The 10,542-nt window shown below is 38.0% G+C and overlaps 1 protein-coding gene across 2 annotated transcripts; it reads left to right on the forward strand.

Annotated features, from left to right (window-relative positions):
* Positions 1 to 68: 68 nt before the first annotated feature.
* LOC117292752 (glutamate formimidoyltransferase-like) lies at positions 69 to 4,167 on the forward strand. 2 transcript variants are annotated; one of them, XM_033774903.1, is made up of 5 exons: positions 69 to 182; positions 594 to 778; positions 1,437 to 1,685; positions 2,099 to 2,293; positions 2,946 to 4,167. In XM_033774903.1, the coding sequence occupies exons 2-5, from the start codon at positions 628 to 630 to the stop codon at positions 3,404 to 3,406; spliced, it is 1,056 nt and encodes a 351-aa protein (XP_033630794.1). In that variant the 5' UTR covers positions 69 to 182; positions 594 to 627; the 3' UTR covers positions 3,407 to 4,167. The 2 variants fall into 2 exon arrangements, with proteins under 2 accessions (XP_033630794.1, XP_033630795.1); XM_033774904.1 differs by having other exon boundaries at positions 69 to 153.
* Positions 4,168 to 10,542: the final 6,375 nt, after the last annotated feature.

A 10,542-nucleotide genomic window follows, 5' to 3' on the forward strand; every position in this document is an offset into this window, starting at 1 on the left:
CTCAACTCTTGAGGGCGCCCACACCAAATGGACTTTGCTTTAGTGTTGTTTTTTTTAGCACACGACGAGTATCGTCTGCAAGATCCTGTGTCACGACCCAAACTGCCTCCTCATTTTCATGGATGAACTTCATGCTGTCTCGTATAATCTTTGGTTGGTGCATCTTTGTAAACCTGTTGTCGGTGAGTTTCATTTGAAGGAAAAGTATTACGACCTCTCGCCACCAATGACAAAATGTCTCTCCCTTAGTTAGGGTAGTGATCACTCTATCTATCTATCCGATCTGATCTGATGAAAGGTGAAAATGACCGAGCGAGCCGGGTGGTGAATCAGAATTGTTTGTACGCCCGACCTATTTTTGGTGACTGAGGATTCGGCGATAATCGTACCTCTTGTCTTATTCTAGTCATGTCCAGAGCATGCCTGCATCCATAATGTCCCATTTTAGCCTCAAGCCAAGAAAGTCAGACGGTTTAATACTTCAAAGGTTTTTGTTTTGTACCCTTTTGTTGATGTTGTTATTGTTGATGTTGTCTCGCAAGTGTTTTATGTACTTGTACTACTTCTTCATCTTCTTTTTAAACATTTTATAGATCATAGATGTCTCCTCTACCGTCATAAAGCCTAATGATCAGAATGACTGCAATGAAGAGATTAGCCATTTGTTTACTCAACATCTCAGAAGGCAGGAATGCCAAGATAGTTGAGTCTGTAGCTTCAGCTGCTGTATCTTCTTCAAGTGCTAGTCAGGAAATGTCTTCAGATGATAACAAACTTGGTATGTCATTTGAGGTATTGCACTGTGAAGTATCAAATAAAAGGTTGTAACTAGGGCAAATTGGATGCCGGCTAATTTTGTCGAGGGTCCGCTTAAGGGCCCCAGGTGGGGTCAATGGGCAGCGTCCTTGGAAGCTGAAGGGTTTTAGTTTTTTGTGTAACTTTGATAGGCTCCCCCAGGCTCTCTCCTGCCCATATTTGTGCCTTTGACCTAGTGATTGTCAGAGGCAAAAACATGTGATCAATATTCGGTTTGTGGTTAAATGTAAGAAGTTGCCTGATAATATACAAAGCGAAAGTAAAAGTTCCCTGGTTTTTGCTATTTTTTTCAAGGTGGTCTGCACAGTAGTAGTCACAAAAGCAGCCAGAGAAGTTCCAAACTGAATTTGGTAGTCTCCAAGTGTCCAAATGTCCCAATCTACTCTGTGGCAGCAGAAAACTAGTTATTGCCAGGGCAAGTTCTTGCAGAAAAATTACACACGGGTATAGGCTATCACATGGTGTTACTGGTAAACAAAACTTTGTAACGGGTCAAATCTTTGCATTTAATTATCTAAATGCTGAACAGATACCTAGATGTAGACAGTTGTATTTAAAGAACAATGACACTCATTTGATATGTCCTTGGTAACAATCTCAACTATTTGTCTTTGGTTTAGGTCTGAAGTGCCAATCAACCGTTCTCAACATATTTTCGGACTATGACTACAACCGGTCTGTGTTGACGATAGCAGCCCCCCTCCACCATCTATCACAAAGTGTGTACAATGCATGCAGGGAGGCATACAGGCAGGTTGATATGAGTAAACAGTGTGGGGGCCACCCTAGACTAGGAGCTGTTGATCTGTTGCCCATTTATCCATTATCAGGAGACGTCAGTTTAGAGGAATGTGGAGCCCTCGCTCGAGGTTGGTCTACTGAGTACAATAATAAGGCTTAGTACAACATTCAAGGTGACAAGTGACATTGGAAGCCTTGCATGTGTGAATAATAATAATAAACTATACATGATAGTAAACTTGCGGGTACAACCATGTAATAATTCTCTTTTGAGGGCGTGGTGGCTCTGAAAAGAGCCAGTGTGGTCTCACCGTTTCGAACTGTGTGCTGCTCGTCTTCAGGATTCAAGGTGGCAGTTAGCCCCGGGCTGAAAGTTTTACTGATTTGATAAAAAAATAGGTTAACATGTTATCGCCAATGATGCACGACACAACTAGATGGCCGACTTCACAACTTGGACAAAGTTTTCATAGTGGCCAACCTTTGTAAACAGTGTCTCTTTTTTGGTAATAACCAATCCCGTACTTTACTTTTAATACAGAAATTGCCAGTAATCTTGCAAGAGATGTTCCTGGCTCCTCATTCTTCCTGTTTGGTAGCGCTGACCACCCAAACAACACGGATCTTGTGGCGAGACGGAGGCAAGTGGGTTGGTTTTTTGGCAACGACGAGATGGATTACAGTACTCTCAAACATGACATTGGTAGTAAACCATCAGCTAGATATGGACTAACTGGTAAGAAGAGATCTCTGCTCAAGTCAAAGCATCATTTCAAACTTTTTGACCTCTGAAAAAAAGTTTGAAATCATGCTTTATGTGCAGTTGTCTTTGTATGACTTGATCATTCATTGTTTTTAATATGAAACATCAAGATCTGGACTCACTGGTAAGATCTCTGCTCGAGTCAAACTGATGTGACCTCTGGGTCAGGGGTCAAAAAGTGCAATGATTACACAAGTCTAAAGTGAAGTTTGAAATCACTCTTTTTGTACAGTTGTCTTTGTACGACTTGATCACATTGTGGGAAACAATTAGTGTGGAACGTTTTTAACAATTGTCTCTTGAAAATTTTGTAATCATAATCATACTGTTACTATATGGAATAACAGTGAAGCAAATTTGTATTCTTTCTGGAAATAAAAGAAACGAATCTTCAAAAGTGCTTTGCACCGTGACCAATAGGCCTGAAGATACCTGCGAAGAGAAAATGATGAAGAAGCAAAACCCACACAATAGTGTACAGACAATCACAAACCAATACACATGCACGGCTCTGATCCGAACTGGGATTCAAATTGAGGTTCAAGGAAGGGACAAAACAACTAAACCATCCTGAATGCCCTTTGAAAACTCCTGTTAACCAAAAAGTATTTCATTTATTTTTCAGGTGTTGGAGCTTCATTATATGTTACTAATTACAACGTCACAATCAACACAAAAGATGTCTCCATTGGGCACGATATTTCCAAAAGGATTCGGTCAACAACACCAGGTGGTCTTCCAGGGGTCAGAGTGATGGCCTTTGCCCACGGGGGCAAGGTTGAAATAGCATGCAATGTGGAACACTTTTCAAATGACAAAACCAAAGATGTACCTTATAAGACAAATGAAGAAAAACATAAACTGGACAATCAACCACATACGTCTACTTACAAGGATGTGTGCTACACTTCACCTGCCGCCATCGAAGCCAGGGTGAAGGCATTGGCAGAGGAACAAGGCGTTACTCTTGAAGGGTCATCAGTTATTGGTTTCACACCCCAAGAGGCATATGAATTGGCTGTGCACGCACTCCAGACGGGAAAAGCAGAGTTTTGGCGTACAAGAAAACCTGGAACAATGATGTGATTGCTATGTAATAGTTCCATATTTCACCAATTGTTTGTGAAGAAAATTTTGAAAATATATTCCATGCATCATATGTGAGCTAACCTAGTTGTTTCAGGATTCTTTTGATAGAAGATCAAATCATGCATTTTGACAAAACAAAAATGAAATCTTAGAATGTATAATTATAATGTTATACTTTTTAATACAATAATTCATTATATCTTGGTATTCATTGCAGTTCAAGATTTTGTAGCTTTTATTAGTTGATGCCTCATGCAGAATATCAATATTGGGAATACTGCCCTCTGTTGACAACTTGGATAGGGCAAAACCAAAGATGACAATGTAAAAATGATTTTACACATTAACAATAATGACGTTTATACCATTAATTTTTATCTTATATTATTCTCTAAACCCCAGACCGTTTTTAAGATACCACCTTGTTACATTCAATATTCGCAAAGGTTTGCCATGGAATTCTCAAAAAGTAAATTATCCTTTTCTATCATGAACTTCGATTTCAATTTTGCAAGTAACTCATGAATGCATCCTCTTGTTTGAAGTCAAAAACTCCAACAGCGCCCTCACTGAAGCCAAATTGAAACCCATCGATCATTGGCTGAGAGTTGTGCATTTTTCACAATGCTTGACCTCGGTAAGGCAGTCTATTCCTAGCTCACAAGCCCGCGGGCACGATATTTGATTCTTGAATTTTGTTTGCATGACTATTGGTAATTACTCAAAATATATTAGCATAAAACCTTTCTTGATTACGAGTCATGGGGAGAGGATAGTATAAAACATTGTGAGAAACGGCTCCCTCTGAAGTGCCATAGTTTTCGAGAAAGAAGTAATTTTCCACGAATTTGATTTCGAGACCTCAGATTTAGAACTTGAGGTCTCGAATTCAACCATCTAAACGCACACCACTTCGTGTGACAAGGGTGTTTTCTTCTTTCATTATTATCTCGCAACTTTGATGACCGATTGATCTCAAATTTTTACAGGTTAGTTATTTTCATGCATGTGTTGAGATACACCAACTGTGAAGGCTAGTCTTTGACAATTACCAATAGTGTCCACTGCCTTTAAAGACACTGGTAATTGTCAAAGACCAGTCTTCTCACTTCGTGTAACTCAACAATATGCATAAAATAACAAACCTGTGAAAATTTGAGCTCAATTGGTCATCGAAGTTGCGAGATAATAATGAAAGAAAAAATACCCTTGTCACACGAAATTGTGTGCTTTCAGATGATTGATTTAAAGAACTCAAAATCTAATTCTGAGGTCTCGAAATCAAATTCTTGGAAAGTTACTTCTTTCTTGAAAACTATGTTACTTCAGAGGGAACCGTTTTTCACATTATTTAACACTATCAACAGCTCTCCGTTACTCGTTACCAAGTAAGTTTTTATGCTAAAGGTATTTTGAGTAATTACCAATGGTGTCCACTGCCTTAAAGTACAAGGGAGGACCTACATGACTTTAAACTTGTCTGGCTATTTTATGATTTTACACTGACTCCCTGTTATTTCCAAGGGCAATGCTCAATATCTAGTTCACTGAAACCCTGACAACACTGTCTTGTATTGTCGAGCTTCAAATGTATAGGCCTATTGTCTATATAAATCCCGCCGTTGGCTCCTGCAAAAGTTTGGAATACTGGTTCATTTTTGATATAACCCTACACTGAAAGTTGTATTTTTATAATGAAGAATATCTGCATTTTCTGGGTAGGAATAGGATAAAACTAAACAATAAATAAAAAATCTTAAAAAGTATGGATAAAAAAGTATGATTCTTGATTAAAAGTTGTACAGATTGCAAACACTGCAGAGAATCATAATTGTAAAGCATGCGTTCCTGAATAGTGTTGTGATATGTGAAGGATTACTTGAACAAAAATCCTGAATTTCTGTGTTGCATTGTTCCGTAGTCCAGCAATATTTTCTATAAAGTTCACCTTTTACTGCACTTTCAAGAGAGTTATTCCCCAACAAAACCTTGCCGCACGCGTGGCATGCCACGGTCTATTACACACATAGCTAATCCAACTAAGCAAAGTTGGCATTACGAGAGAACAATACCCAGCACAAAAATGGATCTTGAATTCCACTTTTGATTGTGACGATTTTGAAAGCGTGGGTTAAGATTCACGGCTTCATGAATCTTTTTAAAGAATTCGGATGTGATTTCACGGCCCCTTTCTTTGAGGGGCTTACGGAGGGTTATTTTGTGATAACAAGACCAACAACTATTTTTGTCCGGCAATAATAAATTCAACTTGCACATGTTCGAGTTGTATATATTTTTGAAGAATGTATTTAATAATCCCGTTCTATAACAAACCAGGAGTGTGACATGGTTTTAAAAAGTTCATGTGAAATGGGAGATGAGCCTGTCTTTATCAGTCTTTATCTGGGGTGATAACTTACAGTGTGTTACACAATCATATGATTTGCAGGTCGTTCAGGCCTACATCATCTCTGGTTATCGATGCAAAACAAGAAGTTTAGACTATAGTGGACTCGATAGTCACACAAATACTTAAAGGCATGTACAAGCCTACGGAGGAATAAATTCAAGTCAGGAAAAATCCTCACAAATATTGCAGACCATGAACTGATATAACCTCTGTTTTTTGGGATGTACCAAATGAGGAAAAAACCTTTATTTTTCTCCTCGAACTCGAATGGTTCTGAACATTTTAAGAGACATAAATGAATCATTAGATTAGATTAGATTAGATTATAATTCTTTATTGTCCGCATAACATATACAGATAATTGTTTTCCATTGGCAATTGGAGACATTAAAAAATTATTATTATTATTATTATAATAAACATGTTCATAAAACCGAACAATAAAATGTAAAGCACAATACAAAACCACGAAAAAATTGTATTATTGCTAAAATTACAGCGAATGATTGGAATAGATTACTGACAATACTTACAAGTTACTTTAAAATTATACAAAACATTTGTGGTACAGTTAAAAAATAAGTAATTACCGTTTGACTAAAGAATTAAAAAGATGAATTGAATTGGGAACAAAGAATTGTCGAAAACGAAGTGATTTTGTTTGTGGTGGACGGAGTCTAATACCAGAGCGATTAAAAACAAAGCAATTAAAAAGTGGGTGGGTCGGGTCCTTCATTGCTGTACTTAACTTGGCAACCATTTTTGTTTCAAATTCTATATCCAAGGATGGCAAGATTAAACCTATGATCCGCTGAGCATTTTTCTTTACCCTGTCAAATTTCTTCTTACTCTGCTGTGAAAGTAAACCGTATGTACATATTTCTAAACCCGAATACCGAGGGTGGGATTGGAATCGTTTTTCCCCGAAAATACGTGCCTAGAATAAACACAACTATTCAAAATATCGACAGTCCACGGGTGAGATTTGGTGCAACTAACTTAAATCCTAACATTTGATTATTTATAAATCTGGAGACGAAGCTTACTCATTAAGATCTCGTATTTTCGGTGGTTTTATAGTATTTCCATCACCACTACCTGAAATCTACAGGTTTGGCCATGCTAATCGAGTCTTTTGTCCGACGGCGAGTTCGCCTCTGATGGTCAATGGAGTTATTGAAAAACCATGAACTTGAGAGTAGAACTACCGAAAGGCGGCTGTGTGTTTTAAACACAATACATTGGGCTCTATTATAGTTATATTGTGCTCTAAAATTAATCCCTTTCCGCAAGCGGTGTGGCGGCACGGCCTAGAGGCTCGTCTGGCGGTGCAAGTTTTCGGCTGCATCGGCTCTGTATCGGCTCGTGTTGGTCGATAGTCACTGACACGCGAACCGCATCACGTCTACAACAATTCTTATTAAAAACACAAACCAATATTCAAATGTCATAAGGTAAACAAGTAACAATAAAAATGTCAAATATGTAGGGTGCGCGCACCTGCACGAGCCATTGTTAAAAAGACCATTATGTCAAAGGTATTCGTGCACAACGGTTTTTCAGCTTATTTGCAAACCAATTTTTCTCTTTAATTACAGATCAACTTTTGAACAAGAGTACACTACAAGAAGAAACTATAAATAAATAGTAAACTTGCGGGTACAATCATGTGTAAATCTCTTAGGGCGAGTGTTGGCTCTGAAAAGAGCCAGTTGGGCCTCGACGTTTCGGACAGTATACTCTGTTCGTCTTCAAGAGTACAGATATAAACACTCCTCACCAATATGTTTCGAGTACCTTTTTATCGCATAGTGGGTTTGCTATTGTTGGTTACCATAGGCCTTCAGTGGTTTCAAGTTGAGCTATAAGCACAGTCAGCACTATTGAGACAAGAGGTGTCGGACTATCCTGTATCTAAGCATCTTTATTAATTTTAAATTATTATGATCGTTTAAAGCTCCACTATCAATTCAATAATTTCACGTGTGAGCTTTATTTCGTTTGAGAACGGTATTACATTCACTGAGTTCGGATCAAATTGAAATTCGCTCAACCGCCCTCTGTTGAAAGTGATAAATGTCTGCGTTGTTTTAAGTCATGCACAAAATAAATGGTCAACTGCCTCACGCAACAAAATGTCAATTTGATCGTATCAAATCAACCTAAACTGGTTCTTGCTCAATGCATCAACCAATCATTCATTGTTTCATATTAATAAAATTATTAACCATATTGCTATTTTTCTCATGTTTTTTAATCCTGCATTTTAATGTTTTTCTTGACTGTACAGCGCTTTGAAACAGTGTTATAGCGCTTTATAAATGCATTTAAGTTTAAGTTATCAGATAATATTTTAACGCACCCTACAGCATGCTCTAAAATAGTAGGGTTGAACGAAAACATATAATTTGAAATCAAACTTTACTTCTTATAAAAAGCCAATCGTCTTTGGATTTATTTATTTATAATGAAAGATAGACCAACATTTAGGCCTACGGACGCTTAAGTGAATATTGCGAAATTAACAAAGCTTCGTTGAATGTCCAACCCCTCCAACAAAAACAATACACTGAAACTATATCATCAATCGTAGACCGCCATTGACCCAAAACCTTCAAATACCCCTCGAGGCAAGTTATTTATTGCATACATATCTCAAGGCAGCTGTCGTTTCATAAGAACTGGTGGTATCACACAATGGTTTCAATGGATAAAGGCATACACCATATTCACAACAATAACAAACACAGAAAAACTAATCAATCAAAACAGACACGAACAAGACGCCATTTTGAAACTATTGCGATTTGAATTATCACCGATTGGAACAAAAACATAAAGTCACAGAACTACGAATAATTTTTCCATGTACTCTTGTGAGCTACAACAACAAAAAGCATACCATATCGTACCAGATGTCAACAGGCATGGCAGTTAACAATAGTATACTACATAGCTTATGTTTTATGAATTATTATGTTGAAGCTCAGCTAGCGGTAACTTGTTTTCACTTGATGGGGTTAAAATGTCAGAGGAGTTTCTGTATTTCTCCAGGGGCCGTCTGTTTCACGTCTAAGGTGCACCTGTCCTTTCAGAAGGTTCGTGAAGTAAAACTTGTTCTACTACCCACCATGGTTCTTGGCTCGCATTTTTTGTTACAGGATGTCTAAACACAGACACCCCTTGCCCTGAAACAATAATAAGCATGGGCCCCAGCACCACAACGAACCCCCAGGTGCAGCGTGGAGTACTGCCTGTCACGTGCCGTTCTCGCTTCATTGGGCCATCCGCAGCTCACATTGTCTGCGGCAGGTCTGGCATGTGCAGGCACCAAACACCGCTGCGGGGCCCAAGGGGGGCCTTTGGTGGTACTCAGAAAGTAGAGTAGATTCGTACGTGGAAACCTACGTACAAAAATCCTTGCCAGTTTATAAAAAGAATTTATATTTTGGTGAAAACACTTTAAGCATGAGCAGTTTTCAAATGGGGTAAAACGGATTGTATAGATCGGAGTTTATGCGGGATTCGAGTTGTGTACTATTGATTATAGGCCGAAGCTATGTCAAAACAAAAAGTGTTTAATTATAGTCACCTTTTTTTACGGTTATCCCATGGAGGAAGAAATATTTCTTTCTCCATGATGACTACCCTTACAAGCCGAAAAAAATCCCGATCATTTGAAGTAAATTAAGAATAATTCACGTTTGGTCACAGGGTAACTAAAGATATTACTGATATTTATCTTCTGATCTGTTTATATCAACTTCAGGAGTGCGATATCGCATGTGAAATTACTCATCATTTATTCGGCGTTATCCAATCAACCAGTAATAGAAATTATTTGCCGTTTAAAAACAGACCAGGACCCACATAGAGCTGCCTAAGCACAAACAAAAGTTAGCTCACCAGAATAAGGTTACCAGCCTCAATGATGGACACTGTTGGCAATTACTCAAAATAATTATCAGCATAAAACCTCATTTGGTAACGAGTAATGGGGAAAGGTTGATGGTATAAAACATTGTGAGAAACGGCTCCCTAGAAAGAAGTGATTTTCCACGAATTTGATTTCGAGACCTCAAGTTTAAAATTTGAGGTCTCGAAATCAAGCATCTGATCGCGCACACCTTGGTGTGACAGGGGTGTTTTTTCTTTCATAGTTATCTCGCAACTCCGACGACCAATCGAGCTCAAATTTTCACAGGTTTGTTATTTTATGCATATGTTGAGATACATGCCAAGTGAGAAGACTGGTCTTTGACAATTGCCAATAGTGTCCACTGTCTTTAAAGAATAAAGTAGGGGCCTACTATCTGATTTCGTTTGCTTAGCAGAGACTTTTTAAGCACTATGTTGTGCTTTAAATACATAAATAAATAAATAAATACAAAAAAATATGAATACATGAATAAAAATAAAGATAAATAAATAAATAAAATAAATCAATATATATAGAAAGAAACAAACAAACAAATAGTAAATAATATTAGCAGCTGTACGAAATTGGGCCCAGGTGTAGGTCTACCGAGATCAGATTCAATTTCTCGCTTGCCTGCAAGAAGATCAAGGCCGTGCCAAACCACTAAACACTCCGCCTAAACACTCCGCCTAAACACGGTGTGATGATGATGCAGTTATCAAGGATACAATATTATATCCATATTATGAAATAAGCAGCTGTTCCTTGGGTATGATTGTATATGATTATTGACTGATTAGCGGG

The sequence above is a fragment of the Asterias rubens genome, chromosome 7 (genome assembly GCF_902459465.1).
Source record: "Asterias rubens chromosome 7, eAstRub1.3, whole genome shotgun sequence".
NCBI classification, from domain to species: domain Eukaryota; kingdom Metazoa; phylum Echinodermata; class Asteroidea; order Forcipulatida; family Asteriidae; genus Asterias; species Asterias rubens.